The following is a 21012-nucleotide window of genomic DNA, read 5'->3' on the forward strand; positions in this document are numbered from 1 at the left end:
AGACAGAGATCCTCGTCTCTTGAGTCTTGTCGTAGCAGCATTGAAAGGGTCCATCGGTTTTCCACCTCATTATTGTTCTATCAATACAAATGAGGAAGACATCTAGGGGAGAGGGGTCACCCAGCGATTATACAGCAGCGAGCCAAAGTCTATACAAGGCCCAGCCAGGGTTTATACAGGCCCAGCCAGGGTCTATACAAGGCCCAGCCAGGGTTTATACAGGCCCAGCCAGAGTTTAGACAGGTCCCAGCCAGGGTCTATACAGGGCCCAACCAGGGTTTATAAAGGGCCCAGCCAGGGTCTATACAGGGCCCAGCCAGGGTTTATAAAGGGCCCAGCCAGGGTCTATGCAGGGCCCAGCCAGGGTTTAAACAGGGCCAAGCCAGGGTTTAAACAGGGCCCAGTCAGGGTCTATACAGGGCCCAGCCAGGGTCTATACAGGGCCCAGCCAGGGTTTATATAGGGCCCAGCCAGGGTTTATACAGGGCCCAGCCAGGGTCTATACAGGGCCTAGCCAGGGTCTATACAGGGCCCAGCCAGGGTTTATATAGGGCCCAGCCAGGGTTTATACAGGGCCCAGCCAGGGTTAAAACAGGGCCCAGCCAGGGTTTATACAGGGCCATTGACCTACACAGTCAGAGTAATTAATCACTCCCTGCTCCTATCGAGCCGTACTCGCACTCCGGCAAAGATCCATTCTACTCATGAACCTGGAGAGCATTCACTCAATACACCCCATTTCAACACCTCCCTCCTTCCTCCATCTCTACCGCCCCCCTCTCCCCTATCAGAACCACGTGTGCTGGAGCTTGTGCTGGAGGGAGGTTGTGCTGAAGGTACAGTGGTGGTTTCTCTGGTGATCTATGAGAGCAGCAGTGAGGGAATTGAGTGGGTGGTGTTGCTACCTCATTCCACTCACATATTCTTACTCTGTGTTGATCTTTTGGTTGGAAGGTTCTGAAACCCTTCTAGACCAGGATCCTGAATAGCCTTGGGGCAATCACAGATAGCACAGGAAGTTCTTAGCATTCTAGAACATGTCCACTTCACAACATGTCTGAATGGGCATCTGGACCCTGTGTTGTTGTTATGGAGACATTTGGCTGACATGGGAGATCATTCTCAGAATGTTGCCATGGTTTCAACATGTGTTTTTAGCAGAACCCATGGACACATAACTAACTCTTTTCAGCAGCATGTTGAGGTCATGCAGGAATGTGGTTTGGACTTTTACTAATGATACGAAAGATATTATAAAGCTTTTCCTTTTAAAAAAAATAAAAAATTATAACTCAAAATATGTGTGTGCATGTGTGTATTCGTGTTTTATCAGAAGACCTTTAGAACCGGTTGAATAAAGGACTCAACTTTACAAAGAAACACAACTGATGCTTCCTCTCTTTCACTCACACACATTCCATCAAACAGCTTTAAACATCGAGGACTGGGATGTGAATAGGTGATTTTAATACAGTTCCAGCAGAGGAGAAGAGTGAATAGAAGAAGCTGGGTGTTCTGAGGGTCAACATGTTGGAGTTGAATGTTGAGCTGACTAGAGGGAGGAGAAGGCGGAGAGACGTACAAAGTTGAAAAGAGAGAATTAGCGGAGGCAGGGAAGGTGAGAGGGAGAGGAGAGGGCGTAGGTATTGATGGAGCCATGGATAGATACAGATATAGGTATAGATAGGTATAGATTTGGAAAGGTCGAGCGAGAGCGAGAGACAGAGAGACAGAGAGACAGCGAGGGGGAGGGATAGAAACAACAACTGTAACATACTGTAATTGACTGCTGGGAAAATATACATACGTCAAAAACGTCAATCGACTGATCCTCTTAAAACCAATGTGCGGACGGATCCCAGGGCTGCAGTGTGGCCCGCTATTCTACAGCACGGTGCTGATCCCTGCTCGGCTCCTACACCTCACATACTGGGCTCCAGTCCTGCCTCTGTCTCTATGTGTGAGTCACAACATGGACTCTATTAGAGAGCTGGCTATATGCCTGGGTGTGGTTAGTCTCATCTGGTCTCCTCTTCTCTCTTTTTCTTTGCAAGTTCCTTCTCATTCTGTTTCTCTCTTCTTGTCTACTCTGCACCCCTCTTCTTCTCTCTCCCTCTCTCCCTTTCTCCCTCTCTCCCTCTCTAGCTAGCTATGTCACCTCTCGGCACACTAACAGATTCCTCCACTTCCCCATTTCCTCTCCTTCCTTCCCTCCTTCCCTTGCTCTTTCTCTCCCTCCTTCCCTGCCTGTCTGCCTTTTCACCAGCCTGCCAGCCTGTCAGTCTGCTGTCTGTTCGCTGGCCGGCTGTGTGCCGTGTTCGGCTCCAATTCATATCCAGCAGCCTGTTAGTTTCTGTTTGAGTCTTAATGTAGAGATTAGAGCTCATTATTCACAGCAGATTAATACAGCGTCCCAGCTCCTGTTTCACACAAACACACGCATCCACACACACACTCATCCACACACACGCATCCACACAGACACTCATCCACACACACACACACACACACATCCACACACACACACTCCACCATGTTGTGTCTAATATAATTTCCACTACAATACTGTTGTTGACAGATGTAGTAGTTTTTTGCAGACATCAGACTACTGTTGGGTGTATGGGAGTTGTGGTTTAAAGGATTTCAAAGCTAATTATGTATTGTGATAATGTTACCCATGCTTCAGGCCAATTCTGCAGGTTTGACCTTCTGCAAGGGTCATGGGTCAAACACATGTCTGATACCCGAGCTTTGGGGAAGAGGGAACATTCTTAGTTACACACACACATTTGCACACACACCTTCAGCTGCCCCAACCCACCCCCAATGATGGTCCTGGTCCCTAAAGTGAGTCAACAGGTGTCCTGGTGGACACTGTTCCAGCCCTGCTGACACAAAGAAACACCGGCTCCTCCTACCCACCAACTCTGCCCCCAACCCTCCACCTACACCCTCCCTTTTCTCTCCCCAGTCAAGCGTGGACCTCCACCCCCACTCCTCTCATTTCTGCTAGAAACCTCTCAACCTCTGTGCCCCTGACTCACACTGCCGCTGTTACACCATCTGTAGTTTACCCCCCTCCCAGTATGTTCCCACAGCCCCATGTTAACCCCCCAGGGTCGTATAACCCTGGATTTAACCCTTGTCTCTCCAGTAGTAGGATTCCTGAGTCTCTCTTCCTTTACCAAACTTCGGTCCTTCAAACACAGACAAGTCATAAATCCTTTAAGGGGCCCCTTTTGGCAGCAAGGATGTTTGTGTGTATGTGTATGTGTATGTGTGTGTCTAATGGTTTACCACAGGCATGAAGAGATTGCTAATTTGGAAAGTCTAGCATTGCATCTCCGTCATATACCTCACAGTATATTAGCTTTAACATCTCTCATAGACTTAACAGTATTTCAACTTTAACAACTCTGTCATAGACCTTAAAGCATGTGAGCATTCCTCATAGGCTTACAGTATGTTAGCATCTGCGTTTGATACACACAGTAAACACTCACACCTTGCAGCTAAATGACATTCCTGTTTGCTGTTTGCTCATTCCACAAGGATACCCAGACAAATGTGTGTGTGTGTGTGTGTGTATGTTTGTATCTGTGCATGTGTGTACTTGTGTATGTTTGTGATTGTGTATGTGTGTTTGTGTGTGTGGCGGGTGGGAGGGGAGGGGGTGGGTAAAGAGAGGGAAAGCTGGGTGTTTACATAAAGCTACCACTGAGACAGAATGTTAATCCAATCAGAGTCATGCAGGACAAGCTCACACAGGGTAACATTACAGAATGTTGCTACACACACACACACACACACATTAACACACACGTATACACATACGCTCAGGTTAATCTCATGTGATGGACTTCCTTTGCTCATGCTAATGTCCCATCTTCCTGTTTCAGGACAGGATCATTCTGGCTGGTTCCCAGGGAGCTAACCAATCAGATATCAGAACCAGAGGACGTTTAAGAGTGTGTGTCTGTCTGGTGTGTGTGTGTGTGTATTCTGGTCAGGCAGACAGAGTGATCAGCATTAACAGAGGAGAGGGTGTTCTCTATGGAGACCAGACAGACCCTGCTTTAATGTCAATGAGACACATGCAGCTTTGTTCCTCATACACACACACACACACACACACACAAACAGCATTAGCAGCTCAGAGCAGATCTGGTAGATTTGACTACACACCATTAGACATGTACAACAGAAAAGGGTGGGGATTGGGTGGTTGTGGTGGCAGGAGATGATGAATATGTATTAGACATGTTCTCTGATTAAACCTGCCCCACCAGGATTACACTGACCCGGCCATAATCCAGAATATAATCCACATCATCTTTAAGTCAAACCAGAGATGGAAAGGAAGATAGTAAGTGAGTGTGTGTGCGCGCGCGTGTACGTATCTGTGTGTGCGTGTGTGTCACTACAGGTCCTGAGGACGTGAAACAAAAAGGGGAAGGAAATGTTGTTTCCTGCAAAAAAAGAGTTCTGGTCAGACAGACACAGGTGTGCACACAGACTCTGACTCAGAAACATATCACATTTCATAGCCATAACCTGCAGAAGCTGTTGTGTGTGTGTGTGTGTGTGTGTGTGTGTGTGTGTGTGTGTGTATGCATGTACACAGCCTCTGGTGTTCAGTAATGAGTTGACACATTAGTCAACCCCACTAGAGCAGCCCATTAGTCCGGCCCAATCACACGCCCGCGTTCTAATATCAGACCCTCAGCACACCGGGGGACTAGTTACAGGGTTACAGTGTATGTGTGTGTGTGATGGGGTCCTGTATAATACCATTATTTCAGCAGCACCGAACAGTATTAACAAGCCGCTTTTCTAATTGGCCAAAACTCACTCTGATGATTGGCTGAACAATGCCGCTGGCCTGGGAAGGGGTGGAGGTTTAGGGGTGGGAAGGGGGTGAGGTGAGGTGGGATGTGCGGTGGGGGCAGATTTAAAGTGACAGTGAACAAAAGACAGACGCAATGTGCTATCGCAAGATCTTACTGTCAAGACAAAGAAACACAGAAACACACAGAAGCAAGGACAAAGCTGACACTCAGAGAGATGGAAAGGATAAGGAATTCCAATCAGAGGAGGCAAGAGGAGTGAAAGAGTGACAAATAACAAAAACAGAGAAGAAAGTAAAATGATTCTGACTATGTAATACTGCCCTTCTCTGCACCTTCTTTCCACTTCACTCACTGGACACAGAGAAGTGTGTTTGTGTAGAACAGAGGTTTACACGATGCCACAACTCTAGGGTTCTGTCCTTCTCCTAACCTCCTCCCCCACCTCACCCCTCAACATTGATTTCTATAAACGGGACATTGATCGAAGACAAAGTTCAGGAAATAGAGACAGAACTCAAGCCCAATCTCTCTGCAGGAACCTGTCAAACACACGTGCACACACACTGATCTTATATTCTCTCAGAGTGTGTGTGTGTGTTGTGTGTGGCAGTTGGGGGGGTTTATCTCTCCTCTCGTGCTCTAGTTGGCTGGGATACAGGGACGAGAGGAGGAAGAGAAGGAGCTCTTGCACTGAGGAACAAGAGATAGAGGCTTGGAGGGGAATAGGAATGGAGGGAGGAGCGATGAAGATATGGAAGAATGGAGGGCCAGACGGATAGCGGGGTGAAGGAAAGGAGGCCTCAGAGGACTAGTTGACATTTTCCCTGCTACTTGTGCAGAGGAGATTAGGGTGTGTGCGTGTGTGCGTGTGTTTGTGCTTGTGTATACTATTTCTATGGTGTTGGCCAATCACACCGATGTGTGTATGGTGTGTGTGTGTGCAGTCTGTCTAGTTGGAGCTGCTGCATGTTTAATAAGTGCAAACTACAGCAGCAGTAGTTACCCCAATCTGCTTCACATTGTCAGGGGGCTCCGTGTGTGTGTGTGTGTTTGTGTGTACAGACGCAGGAAAGTGGCCCTTGCTGTGGAGGGAGAGAGCATACCACATGACCAGTGCTCAGGGAGGGGGGTGAGAGGAGGTAGGAATGAGGAGGAGAAAACAGCACGTTGTGAAAAAAGGGGGGGATGAGGAGAGAAAGAGACAAGGGAAAGAGGGATGACTGACAGAAAGAGTTAGGGACAGGGGGAGTGGAGGAAGATGGTGTGGACGAGGGGAGATGGGGGAGATGGTAGACAAGAGGGCAGATTGCCTCTGGGCAGATAGAGCTGTCAGATACGTGAGGGGATGGTTGGGATGGAGAGCTAGAGGGATAGAGGGATGGAGAGAGGGACAGCTGTTAAATGGCAGAGAGCTGGATGGGTGGAGGTGTCTGAAAGAGCAGGAGCTACCTGTCTCTACACATACATCATCCGGAGATAGGGAGGAGAGAGAGAGAGGGACAGAGAGAGAGGGTGAAGATGCTGTTTTGTGTCATGTCCAGTGTTGTCCTGGGGTGACAGTGGTGTCACAGTCCCTCTGCCGTGACAGCCTGCCTCAAACACACAGCCACACACACAAACCATCCCCCATTTTGGTGTAACACCAGCAGGCAGGCAGGGAGATAGAGGTACTAAAATACATAAGGCTTTGCTAGACAGACAGACAGACAGGCAAACAGACAGGCAGACAGACAGACAGACAGGTTAGTCTGAAAGGTCACATATGTAAATGTAGGTGATTTTTTTTCAAATCAAAATAATCCTGTCAACAGATGGCTAAGATATTTTCAAGATGCACGAACACACACACACTTGGACATCTGTCCATCAGCAGTCATAGTCCTAAGGAGCAGATTAACACATATCATAAAGCACCAGACAGAAGGTAAGGAAATAAAGGTAAGAAGAGAAAAAGAATGTCAGCTGTTCTTTGTAAGAGGATCACACAAGTGTGTGTGTGTGGGTGTGTGTGTGAGTGAGTGAATGTGTGATTGTGTCTTGGGGGAGTTAATATGAGAGGCCTACTAAAGCGAGGCCTCTCTCCCTCCGCCTCTCTCTCTCTCTCTTTCTTAATCTCCACAGCAGCTCCTTTAAGAATATTTATGATAAACTTAAATCTGCCCTTGCTTGCCTCTAAAGAATTAGATTAAGTGAGAGTTTCTGAAATTGCTTCCTGCTGATAGCAGAGATGAGGCTCAATCTGCCCAGTGTAATCTGACCTGCTTTCTCCTCATCCTCAGATCACCAGCACACTCCTCTCAGGAGGACAAAACCTTTATTAAAAAGAGAAGATTTCCATACAGACTGTCTACTGCCGCACACACATCCTAATCCCTAGCTGGTATTTCTTTAGATAGAGCTGAGTATGACACAATGGAACCAACCGCGAGATATTCCAGAACGTAGCCAGCCATGTTGTTCTCATATCAGAATGGAGGAATGGTGGATCTCAACCACTTTCGATTTCTTTACGACTGCAAGGGAAGCTCAGCTTCCCCTAAAATGTCAACAAATAATGGCCAAATATTTACTAATGTGTTAACATTTTAAATGCGTTAGAACACGTTCATATCGAAGACGAGTTTGTTCAGAATCAGCTACATATATTAGCAGGTCAACTGACTGATTTCCTTCTCATACGTTCCCGTAGCGTCACAGTGCATTTCCCTGTTGAAGCTCAGTTTCCATGGACTTCAATGAGGCTGCTCTGAGCAGTTTTTTTTCAGTGCTTCGAAACTAAACAGTCATTGGATAAATGCTGCGATTATGTCCCGCCCACGGACGCTCAGCGTCTCTGGGGGTAAATGGAGGAGTAGGCTGGTCTGGATGCTGGGCTTCTGCCTGATGATTGGAAGGTCTGTCGAAAGGCTGCATCTCCTTATGATTGACAGTGATTTTGTACTATAAAAAGTTGCCAAAGCTATTCGAGCTCAGTCCCATCGCGGATTTTGCAAGTGTAGTCGGAAGACAAACTGCTGCAACCCATTTCTTGGTATTTTCTTGGCGAAATTGCAAACCAATTTTCATCATACATTTCATACATTTTAACACCACATTCCTTGTTTCAGTTTAACCTAATTCCCACATTTCCTTCGAGTTTAATATTGTTTTGTTACATTGTTTATCCAATCATTCATTCATTCATTCATTCATACATGGCTAGGCCTAGGCTAGTGTCGTAGGGGTGAACTAGCCAGTAAACTGGCAAAGTACATGTAAAATGTATATGATGTAGGCCGAAAATGAGCTTCCCCTATTTGAAAGGCCAGCAGCCACCACTGATCTCAACACAATAAGCTAGATATCTAGTACACTAGGAACTAGTATGCAAGGGACGAGGACACTGTTATAGTTTGGGTTGGGCTCATTCATTATTGATGCCTTCTGACTGAATCAACTCCATTAAAAAACCCTGTGGTTCCTGGAACAGTGTTGGATGGAAAAGACACAGAGGCAGAAAAAAAGAGAGAGAGAGAGAGCGAGAGAGAGGAATAAATGTGATTTTCAAGACAGGAATTTGTACAGGGGGAGAGAACCACACTTCTTCATTCTCTCTCTTTCTGGAAGCGTTCATGCGTTCCTCTGGTCAGACCTCCAGAGCCAGCCTGGAGGAGACCCTGTTATCTACTGGGGAGAAGGACAGGAGGAGGGGATGGGAAAGAGAAAAAGGGGTGGGGGCAGAGAGAGAGGTCCTCTCATGCAGCAGCTGAATCATCATATCTCAGTGTCGAGAGGAGGGGGGACTGGGGGGGAGGCTAATCGATAAGAAATCAGACTGTTTTACTGCTGCTCTGCACTGTCACTACATTTCCGCTCCTCTACTCAGCTCTCCTCTCCTTTACTCTCCTCCTCCTCCTCTACTCTCCTCCCCCTCATATCCTCCCTACTCATCACCTCTCCTCTCCTCCTTTCCTACTCTCTTCTCCTGGATGAGCTCATAGATAAAGGACAGTTTACAATGAATGTCTTCCTGTGTGTCTCTCCATCTCAACCAGATGACTGATCTCACCAGGACTGGGCGGGGCTCACTTTGACACATCCTGTCTGACTGGAAACTATGACAACAGGAGGCTGAGATATAGCTCTCTCTCTCTCTCTCTCTTTATCTCTCTCTTTATCTCTCTCTCTCTCGAACACACACACACAGTAGGACGGTATTTCAACACAACCAGCTGTTCAATAATAGAGTGTGTCATGTTCATATTCTCCACAGGCTAGTAGGAAGGGAGTGAATGTGTGTGTCTGTGTCACTCAGATGTTCTATGACGCCAGAACAGGGCTCTCAGTACCCCCGCTGGAGAGTTTAAAAACGGGTGTGTGTGTGTGAGTGTGTGTGTGTGTCAAGTGTGATAGATAGCACTGTTCCATAGGGCCTCTAACCCTGCCAAGCACCTCAGGTTGGATACACACACACACACACACACAACTGTCCATCCAGTAAAGGGCAGATCTGACACCACGGAGGGGGCTCAGGTCCTGGGGTGAAGCAGCTCTACACCTCACACACTCCCTGGGAGGAGGGCAACAATATAACCCTCACACACACACACACCTTGCTCCCCAAGAACCCTAGCTGTGAGAAGGTCATCTCTAGCCTCCAGCAGGCTGGGAGTAGGGGATAGTGAGTGAGAGAGAAAGAGAGAGATAGGGGATGGTGAGTGAGTGAGAGAGAGAGAGAGAGAGAGAGAGAGAGAGAGAGAGAGAGAGAGAGAGAGAGAGAGGAGTGTTGTAAAGGTCTCCTCCCTCCTGGATTCACCCTGTCTCCCTGACCCGTCATGGTAACATGTTGTCAAGCAACTAACACCCGCCATGACAACCTCTGGTACAGCATGGGATAGAGAGAGAAATGGGGAGAAACAGAGGAGGGAGGGAAGGCATACAGAGAGGAGAGTACAGAGGAAAGGGAGAGAGAGAGAGGTGTTGGAGGGAAAGGTGTTGTGTATTTATGCCAGGGTGAGAGGAGCCAGCCAAAAGGTTAAACTGAACTAAACAGAGAGAGAATGAGGGGAGGAGAGATGGTGGCAGAAACACACACACACACAACCACACAAATACACACACAGAGAGATGGTGTAATGTGTGCTGGGGCTTGTCCTGGAAGGATAAATCACTACTACAAGACTCACTGATCAATAGTTATGTAGAGAGAGTATTGACTGGGACCCGTGTGACCCCTTTCTCTCTCACACACACACACACACACACACACACACACACACACACACACACACACACACACAGAGCAGTGTTCATGCTGTGTGTGTGACAGCAGACCTGCCCAGAGAAAATGTACTGGGTCTGGACAGGTCATGACAGGAGGGAGGGAGGAGTCTGCCACTCTCTTAGGTCCCCTGTGTGTGAGCGAGCAAGAGAGAGAGACAGAGAGAGTGCGTGCATGTGTGTATATGTGTGGATAAGTAGTGTACTGTCCCCCTCGTATGTGTCCCCTCCACAATTTACGTGTCAGAAAGACAGAGAGAAAGTAAGGGAGAGAGAGAGACACAGAGTGAGAGACAGAGAGAGATGCAGAGTGAAAGAGACAGACAGAGAGAGAGAGAGAGAGAGAGAGAGAGAGAGAGAGAGAGAGAGAGACAGAGAGAGACAGAGAGAGACAGACAGAGAGAGAGAGAGAGAGAGAGAGAGAGAGAGAGAGAGAGAGAGAGAGAGAGAGAGAGAGAGAGAGAGAGAGAGAGAGAGAGAGTGTAAGTGGTTTCAAGATGAGGAAGAGGAGGAGAAAGAGGAGGGAGAGGCAGTGCCACTCTGGTGGCATCATGACATGACCCCCCTTGACTCTCCCTCACTCCCCGACAGTAATTAGACATGATACAGCTTCATTAACTCGTCAGCTAGCTAGATATCTGTACCCCTCCCTGCCTGTCCTCCCTCAGTCCTGTGTCCCAGGCAGGACACACAGCTTCAGCTGAATTCAGCTGAAGATCTGGGAAAGGAGGGAGGGAGGGATGGATGGACCTAGGGAGGGAGGGGGGTGTGAACTAAGTCTTATGATGGTCAGGTGAAAGATAAACCCTCTCCCCCCTCCTCACCCCCCTCCTCACCCCCGTCCTCACCCCTCTCTCCAGCTTAGGGGGAGGATTTGGATCAGGGGAACAGAGGAGACAGACAGACTTGTGATTCCTCATCTTCCTACCAGAGAGGAAGAAGAAAGGGCCAAGTTAGAGTTAGAGAGTGAGAGAGAGAGAGCGAGAGAAGGGGAGCCTAAAGCCAGGGCTTGGGGACAATAAAGAAATGTATGGAGAGAGGAAAAGAAGTGGAGAGGAGGAAACATGGTGGAGGGAAAGGATGAGAGGAGTGAAGGAATGGAGGGGGAGAGGAGGGGTCTGTCAGGGTAAGCAGGCTGGCTGGGGGGAGTGAGGAATGCTGTAGCTTTGTTGGGGGGGGGGGGGGGGCAGACAGAAGCCCTGAATAATATATTGTGTGGTCTGTGTATGTGTGGGGCGGGGGTGGGTGGGGGGTGTCTACATGTTCATGCAAGCAAGTACTTATTGTGTATTCTATGCTTGACTAATATGTGTGTGCATGCATGTGTGTTAAGTTTGTTTGTGTGCGTGTGTGTGTGTTCACTGAGCTCCAAGCGATCCCTGCTGTTTGATGTTGCCTCTCCAGCGGAGCCTAAAGAGGCCTATAAAGGCTGTGGGACTGTGTGTGGTGTGTGTGGTTATGTGCGTATGTGTATGTGTGTGTGTCTAGTCTCAGCCCTATTAGGTGTGACCGACTCTTTCTACAGCTCGGAACACTTAACCCTCTCTGGTCCAGAGGAACACAGCTCAGCCTTGGAAACTTCCGACACAGAACAACTCAACAATGCATCAACAACAACAAAACCACACTCAGCTCTGAGCTAAAACCATAGGTAAGCAGCACACAGGTTAACATAGAATGACTCCTACATGCACACACACACACAACATCACCCAACATTACCCCTACATTACTCCATGCAGCGTGAGACAGACCTCGTGAATAGACATTCTGTCCTCAATTATGTCCTCTGTTCAGATAAGTAAGTAGTTCAGCCCCAACTCTGCTGCTCTGCTTTCTCTTTCGAGCTCTCTCTCTCGCTCATACACACACACACACTTAACCTCACTTAGCACAGGCCAGACCTCTGGAGACCACTGTGTGTGTGTGTATGTGTGTGTGTGTGTGTGTGTGTACTCTGACACACATACAGGCCTCATCCATCAGGTTGAGATATGGGTTCAGGAGAGCTGTGTAGCCACAGGACCGATCATACTTCCATAAATACATACAACTGCTCAGGGAGTACACACACACACACACACATACACTGACCCACAAACTGGCGGCCGCAGAGACGCACAACCACGTCATGAGAACATTCACAGTCCTAAACACAGTCTCTCTAACATCAACAGGACTGGCCCACACACGTAAACACACTTGTACACGCAGGACAGTTACACTGCAGAACATCTATCGCACCAGTCTCAGCATCTGATCAGATCTTTCTGAGATCTCCTCTCCTCCTCTCCTCTCCTCATCTCCTCTCCCATCTCCTCTCCTCCCCCTCCTCTCATCTCCACACATTTAAGATATTATCCACTTATGAATATTTACCGTTTCAATAAGTACCTTTCTCTCAAGGGGGAGACTGAGTCCCCCTCAGGCAGCACTACCCCCCCCCCCCCCCCCCGTCCCCCCCGTCCCCCTCGTCCCCCTCCTCTCCCTTTGCCTCCCTCCATTACTGCCTGTGGAGCTGAATACATCTCCTTTCATCTGTCTCACTCTCTCCCCCTCCCCCCCCCCTCTCTTACACACACACACACACATATCAGGCACTGAGGACATGCAGAGTAATTATGATAATGATAAAGATGAAATATAGTAACATTCAATAAAATATTTAAGTTGGCTCTCCTTTGAACACATATTTGTGTATTTTAGAAATTTTTTGAGGCTTTGCTCTGATCGCCTTAACACAGAAGACACCTGTGAATAAGTGAGGGAGAGAGAGAGAGAGAGAGAAAGAGAGAGAGAGAGAGAGAGAGAGAGAGACTAGAGATACTGAAAGCAGACTGTGCCATCTAAACTGCAGGGTATAATTTCCACCATTGTGTGTGTGTGTGTGTGTGTGTGTGTCTTTCTAACTGTCCATGCTGCATGTTTTTCTGCAGCGCAGGCTAATCTCCCTGCTGTCTCCAGGAGTGCGGCCGCTGTGCAGATTATGGCTGAGGACCTCCTTTGTTAAAGTGAGACCACTCAGATTATCATTAGACGGATGCTAATCCCTGGAGATGTCTGATTAATGTGTGGGGTCTTAATCTCTTATCATATTTCCCCATGCTTATTGTTTTGTCCCATGCAGTTCCATTTAAATACAAGGTCTCTGTGTGTGTGTGTGTGCGTGTGTGTGTGCACACGCATGTGTGAGTGTTCTATAAGCATTTAAATGATGACATTTCTTTTCCTTCTCTAAACCAGGGTTATTAAAGACAAGCTGAAACTGTCCCTCAATGTCTGGGTCTGACATTATACTGCTGCTGTCGCACTGGAGCGATAATGACAGAAAGAGAGAGAGCAAGAGAGAGATCAAAGAGAGAGACAGACAGAAAGGCAACTGGTCTTTGATTTAAATGAGCTATGTTTTAAAGCTGCTTTTGCCAAGTTAGTCAGAGGACTGACACACTCAATAAAGAGGTTATGAGGCTCCCAGTGGGGGTCTACACACACACAACCTCGTTATTTCAATGGATACAAACTTCCCTAAAGATCTAACAGATCTTACACCACAGACGAAGGGAGTTGGAGGATTATCTTGTGTGGTTTCACAGCCTCTTCACACACACACACACACACTCTCATTGTGAACACCAACCGATGAGACCATTAATTCCATTAAAGGGTCCTTCATCAACCTCTCTCACCCTTCACACACACATACACACACACAGATTCTCTTTAGCCAAAGCTGACCTGGCTTACCAGCCACCAACTATAAAGTCATGTGATCTGGTCATCTCTCTCTCTCTCTCTCTCTCTCTCTCTCTCTCTCTCTCTCTCTCTCTCTCTCTCTCTCTCTCTCTCTCTCTCTCTCTCTCTCTCTCTCTCTCTCTCTCTCTCTCTCTCTCTCTCTCTCTCTCTCTCTCTCTCTCACACACACACACACACACACACACACACACACACAATCTCTCGCAAAGGTGACAGGCCTACCAGCCCAGCTCTGACATTGAGATCAAGTGGGAGGAGCTCACAGGACAATATGACATGAGATCAAGTGGGAGGAGCTCACAGGACAATATGACATGAGATCAAGTGGGAGGAGCTCACAGGACAATATGACATGAGATCAAGTGGGAGGAGCTCACAGGACAATATGACATGAGATCAAGTGGGAGGAGCTCACAGGACAATATGACATGAGATCAAGTGGGAGGAGCTCACAGGACAATATGACATGAGATCAAGTGGGAGGAGCTCACAGGACAATATGACATGAGATCAAGTGGGAGGAGCTCACAGGACAATATGACATGAGATCAAGTGGGAGGAGCTCACAGGACAATATGACATGAGATCAAGTGGGAGGAGCTCACAGGACAATATGACATGAGATCAAGTGGGAGGAGCTCACAGGACAATATGACATGAGATCAAGTGGGAGGAGCTCACAGGACAATCTGACATGAGCAGTAATGTCCGATGATATTATTCTCACGTAGGAACAAGCAGGGAGACAGTGTGTCACCTGAAGTTCTTGTTGTTGTGATGGTTCCAGACATGGACCAAAGAGCTGCTTCTGGTGGACCTGGTTTCTCTGACATTAACACAGATTATAAGCAATACAGCTGAGACGTTACAGGATATTATGTTCCCTTACCAAGCTAAAACAAGATGCCAGCCAACACCCAAGATATCCGCAGCCATTTGTTTCCTCTCTTATGAGGATTTAAATTAATACACATACAGTAGCTGCAGAGTCATCTGTCAGTGTGTGTGTCTGTCATCTTAGTGTGTGTGTGGGGTTGGGTTCAAATGACATGCTGCTTGCAGACAGCACTCTGACTCTCACACACAGAAATAATTAGAATGTCTTTTTTTGTTTTTTTATTTGGTGCGATGCAACACACTGTCCTGCTGGTAAATATATACACCTCTCTGTTCAGCAGACACTTGAAAGAGGAAGAAAGAGGAAAGGAGACAGAGTGGGAGGTTAGAGAGAGCGAGGGAAAGACAAAGAGAGGGAGACAAAGTTAGATGGAGAAAAAGGGAGAGAGAAAGACCCAGAGAGAGAGAGAGAGAGAGAGGGGGGGGGTGGAGAAAGGAGGAGAGTGAGCAGTTGTTGAGTCTCTCCTCCTCCAGGTCTAAAACCTGCTCAACTCCCCAGTTATTCTCCACAATGCAAACTGCTGTGAAACAGTGAGGGGGAAGAGGAGGGGGCATTACTTCCTTGGGAGCAGGAAAAGCAACAATGACTTCAGTGGTAATTAGGGCAGAAGAAAAGAAAAAAAGAACAGTACAACTACAAAGCAGAACATGGCCCAAACTGTTTAAAGAGTTAGCCTAGCGTAGCATGGCCCAGCCTGGTTTAAGCTGGTGTAACATAGCGTGATGGTAGCTAGCTCCTGCTGTGGGCCACAGATGCAGGATGACAGTTATGGAGAGACCAGCCTGTGGTCATAAACACGGTCTGCTCACCTGGTCTCTCTCTCTCTCTCTCTCTCTCTCTCTCTCTCTCTCTCTCTCTCTCTCTCTCTCTCTCTCTCTCTCTCTCTCTCTCTCTCTCTCTCTCTCTCTCTCTCTCTCTCTCTCTCTCTCTCTCTCTCTCTCTCTCTCTCTCTCTCTCTCACACACACACACACACACACACACACACACACACACACACACACACACACACACACACACACACTTCCTCTGTAACCTAGTTGTTGAAGGAACTGGTATGTCTCTTCTGAAGACACTGCAGAGTGGGAGGTGGAGCAACCTGGTCCTCTGTGACTTCATTAGTCTAGTTCTTTGTGTGCGACTATGTGAGTGTATGTGTGTGCGTGTGTGGTGTGTGCATTTGTTAAATGTGTGTCTATGTGTCCAGTATGTGTGTGTGTGGTGTGTCTTTGTGTGTGTGCGTGTGACACAGTCACCTACAAACCTGTGTCTCCTAGTAAGTAGCATTAACGCACCTATTGTATGGTCGTGATCTGAACACGCACTCTTTAATCTCCATCTCTCATTAAATCTGATGGACAAAAAGGCTGACTGAACCACCTGGACAAACCGGGTCAACACACAAACACACACACACACAAACACAGGACAGGCTGAATCAGGAGTTCTCCTGTCTCCCTGAGTGTCTCTGGTCTCTAGAAGAACTGCTTTAATTAGAGACATCCTGTTGGCTCAGCACCTCAAACACACACAGATGTACACACACACGCCACAGAAAAACCCACACTCTCGTCTTGCCCAGTTCAGCATCACACGAGAGAAGCACTTTGGAAACCAAATGACAAAGAGAAGTTTGTAAATGTTAGAGTGAAACCTATTGCTGCTCTTATTGCTAACCTATTGCTGCTGAACACACACCCAGACTCTGGGGGGAGCCGACAGACAGACAGAGACAGAGAGACAGAGTGAGGTGAGAGAGAGTGAGAGAGAAACAGAGAGAAACAGAGAGAAACAGAGAGAGAGAGAGAGAGACAGAGAGAGAAAGAGAGAGAGAGAGAGAGAGAGAGAGAGAGAGAGAGAGAGAGAGAAAGTGAGAGAGAGAAAACACAGAGAGAGAGAAACAGAGAGAGGGTGGAAGAAAGAGAGAATGTTTATTGAGAAAAGCCACAACAAACACCAAGATCCACCCTGGAATGTAACACCAGAACTCCAACTGTCCTCAAAGATGAGAAGAGGAGAGGCGAGGCAATGAGAGGAGAGGCAAGGCGAGGAGGGGAGGGGAGAGGAGAAGAGAGGAAATGAGAGGTGTGACAGAAACACAATAGTAGACATTTGGAATAACGTTGGCTAATTATCACGGTTGTGTTTCTTCCATCTTGGAGACGGATGGTGCTGGAGATTTTAATTTCATTCTCCAGTGAGTCCAAGAACGGCTGAGGGGAGTGGGAAGGGGGGGGGGGCAGGCAGGGCAGAAGAGGGACGTATGGACAGACCCAGGGGCTGGAGAACAAGCCATACGGACAGAGGCCTCTGAAGGCCACGGCTAACATAGAGAACAATGCCCGCCTGCGGCTCCTTGTGTGTATGTGTGTGTGGTTGTGTGTGTGTGTCTGTGTGCCCTGTATTAATAGGTCTGAATGGACGGAAAGGCCTGCGCAGACCTACAGTTTGGGGACGCACCAACAGGACATCCTGTCGCTAGTTTCATGACCACAAGACATAATAAAACAGAGACCAGAGAAGGCCAGAGAATGAACAGAGAAAAGATAGATGTCCTGTGTGTTTTAAAAGCTAACTAAACTAAAGAGAGAGCAGAGAGAGACCAGGCATGCCAAGAGTCCTCTAACTGTGAAAGCAGACTCCTGCCCCTCAACCCTACCTCTCCCTGACTCTGACCCCTGACCTTCTCTCCTACAGGAAACCTGTTTTACTTCCTGAACAAACATCCACTGGTGAGGGCCTTCATTCTCCACATGTCCTGCGTGATTCACTGCGTCATTTCAGTCATTTCGTCCACGCGCGTCACCAGTTAATGTCAGTTAAGATTATTTAGGCCTCGATGTTATTTTATGTTCTGTGGGCAGACCCCGCGCAGAGCTACACCGTGTAGCCTGTTACAACAATGTCCAACAACTAGAGACGGAGTTTTCACGGCTAACTAATTTGAGTGATGCAAACTGGGAATTGCGCCTCGGCCGGCAAGCATTAATCTCTCCGTGCATGACTGGCGGTATCAACCAGACCGGCATCTGGGATCCGCGTGGGGGGATGAGATTGTAACTAGAGAACCTTTCAGGAGAATAACCGCTGCAGCCACTTTTTAATTAGTTTGTTAGTAATCATTTTTACATTTAATAAAAAGCCTCACTTCATTTGCATGTGTAACTCTTCTGTTGCTTTGTTCTCTCTTGATTGGCAAGTCAACAGAATCCTTATTTACATTCCATTATAAATAACTCTTTGTTAAGCAGCAAATATTTGCCTGTTTGTAATTTATTTTAATTTGTGCGGTGGAGTTTTTAAAGGTAGCGTGCTGCCAGCCCGCGGACCGTATCCCGGTGCTCCGGTAAGCAGTTGAAAGGAGAAGCTTCGATGTGTGTGTGTCCGTGTGTATTTGAAGGCCTATGCTATATGTGTACCATGCTGCCCCCAACAGACCGCGGGGATATCTGCAAACCGAGACACGGGGACCGGAGTATTCCAACCGTTCCACGGTACAACTCTCTGAGAGCATCACTGCTACTGTACTCTACACACAAGATTACAGATGTTTTTTATTTCAACACTTTCAAACTCAAATAAAAAACCCTGACATGTGTTGTCGTTTGTTTTGAAACGTTAAAATGAGGATACGGTGTGTAAATTATGTAGAGTAATATCTGCTGTTAAACTGATTCATTATGCAGAGCCGTAGAAGGCCTAATGGTTAATGGTTCTCTTTCTGAGCTGAACTGAGTGCTCTGCTCACGAGCGAAAAGGGCTCATTCATGATTTTAGCATAACCACATACTTAAAAAAAATATTTATAAGGTGTACATATTATAAAATCCAAAAGAAACCCACAAAAACCCTCCCAGCAATATGGTACATTAACACAAACATACTGCAATATAAAAAATAGTTGCTTTAGTTATGATAAATATCATAACCACTTAAATAAATAAAAATTGGCTACTCACTCTTCGCATTATGTGAAGAAGAATAACCATTGTTTTATTTTTTCAAGCCGTACACATATTAGACTTATTATACAATAAAACCTTTGATTAAAAAAATACTTGGCTACACCCTTTTGACAAACTGAGCTGGTAGAGAAACCCGCGCGCCTAAATCAGAAAGATCAGGCCGCGCGAGTCACGTAGCTCTGCCGTTTCTTGTCTCTCCTGTAACCTTTATGTCATATGTATGTATCATTCTCGTGTTGTAAATAAAAGTCTGATACCGGCTCTATGTCAGTTAGATCTCAGACGAGTCACTATGGGGTAATAGATATACCATATGGGCTTTTGACGCCCGAACTTCTGATGTGTTCTACTATATAACTGCATGTTTATGGTGAGACATTACTAGACCTCCACGCGTAAAAACGGGATTAGAATCTATTAAAAGTAACGGCTTCCTTTGATAAGCTTACCCCCTCTCACTGCAGACCTATCTTACTAACTTTATCCACTCAAGTCTACACTGGCTGGGCTGAGGGGAAACATGAACCGCGGGCCAGCCTCAGCTCTGGACTGCAGTACAGCCTCGAAGCTGGGGAGGAGGGATTGATAAATGCTGCTGGCCTCAGAAACATAGGAAAACTTAATGACAACTTAACTGCGCCCTCAGCCTACTTCCTCCGCCAAGGAGCAGTCAGCACAAAGCCCAAGTCTATTCCGCTGGCCCGCTGCTGATGTTACAGATGAGGGGAAATATAAAATAAGTACTAAAGCCGAATACCTAAGATCCAAAATGGAAGAAAACCCTCGACATTCTGTACTGTTCTGTCTTTCTCTGTATTTGGTCAAGGCGCGTTCCACAGCGCTGACTACATAAAAGTTTCTCCGTGCTGCGCGAGGCTGGGTGGGCACGTCGCTGCCTTTGAAGTAGCAGATAGCTGAAATTAAACCAACAATGTTCTCAACGGGCTACTTTCTCTCAGAACCAAAGACAGATGTAGCCTAGATACTATTAAATTGTTTGTTCAATGGGTAACTTATGAAGCTAGCCTAGTGCTACGCAATTTTGCCCTCCAAGTCAACTTTGGAATGCGTTCCTCGACAAAAAGCATGACTGACCGTTACACATATTTACAGTTCTGTTCAGACAACACACACTCGACACACTAACACGTACATTCACACAGGTACAGATGGTGGTCTTACCTTTGAATACTTCTCCTTGAATTGAAACCAGCAAACTGCTCGCGGCAATGAAACAAGTTAAAACTCTATCCATAGCGGGAGTCTAGCGGACGCTACCCCCAGCTCCGGGGTGAAATCAATTCTTTTCCGCCGTGACAGTGAAAAAATAAACCCGTTTTTTTACCGTTACAGTTGACTGTAGTGGGGAACGTTTCCCGGTCTCTTTCTCCCTCCCTCTCTACCCCTACTTGGTTACTTGTGTGTCTCCGGAGCCGCTCGGCTCCCAAAGTGACTGACTGACTGCCAAGAGGTAGCTGACGTCACCGAGCAAGGAGAGGGGCTAGAGACCGTGCGTTCTCCAATAGAGAAGGCATTGTGAGCTTGATGTCGGTATTCGGTCCGAGTGACTTCAGGTGGCGGAGCTCGTACCGTAATCAAAACACAGGTGTTTAGTGTTTAGCCTATACCCAGACATCTCGTCTACGGCTTTTGAGAGATTAAGAACGTGACTTGCATAGAATAGTAAAATAAAATAGTAGCCTATTACTTTAGATATATATTCCATTCAAAGCTCAATGTTTCAGAAAACATTAAATCAAAAGTTATTGCCTGAATTTTGTGACATTATGTTAGCTTTTAACAATACATTGTTTACCCTAATGAGAAGAAAATATGTAGCCTGCTGACAGTAGCCTATAGGATTGAATTGAACAGAATGGCAATATATCAAAATATCGCATTAAAGGTACAAAATATGGTAATTTAATAGAATGGAATATAATGAAATACATTCGAAATATATCGGACAGATCAGAACATAACTCTTTGTAAGATTGACACCAACTTTCCTCCGTGTCTTGTGCTCTATAAGTCCATTCATAGGCTACATGAGCTACAGTTTAATTATTTTATTATAAAACTAGTGCTGGAGAAAACACGTCTGCCACACATACAAACACTCTAAATGCCACTTTCTCAATTCACGCACCCGGTCCACTGTCTGTCACCGTGCAGACGGGCGGTCACGGTACAGAGGAGACAGCAGTTCAGCAGGTGAGCGAATGGAGAGGAAAGACAGAAAAACGGGATAAACTGTACAGAATGATAACGGAGAAAGACACGGTGTC

General features: G+C 46.8%; 1 protein-coding gene across 8 annotated transcripts in view; it reads right to left on the bottom strand.

The window, feature by feature from the left end:
* LOC146274830 (receptor-type tyrosine-protein phosphatase mu-like) overlaps positions 1 to 20183 on the bottom strand; it is a 108256-nt gene extending 88073 nt beyond the window's left edge. For 5 of the 8 annotated variants that reach the window (XM_084702631.1, XM_084702630.1, XM_084702632.1 and 2 more), the window contains exon 1: positions 19907 to 20183. In XM_084702631.1, coding sequence (XP_084558757.1) covers positions 19907 to 19979 — 73 coding nt within the window. In that variant the 5' untranslated portion in view covers positions 19980 to 20183. The remainder of the gene's footprint in view (positions 1 to 19906) is intronic. The other 3 variants (XM_084702635.1, XM_084702634.1, XM_084702633.1) reach the window with 1 other exon arrangement.
* Between the last annotated feature and the right edge of the window lie 829 nt (positions 20184 to 21012).

Source organism: Hypomesus nipponensis, chromosome 8, assembly GCF_054491055.1.
Source record: "Hypomesus nipponensis isolate SF chromosome 8, ASM5449105v1, whole genome shotgun sequence".
NCBI classification, from domain to species: Eukaryota; Metazoa; Chordata; class Actinopteri; order Osmeriformes; family Osmeridae; genus Hypomesus; species Hypomesus nipponensis.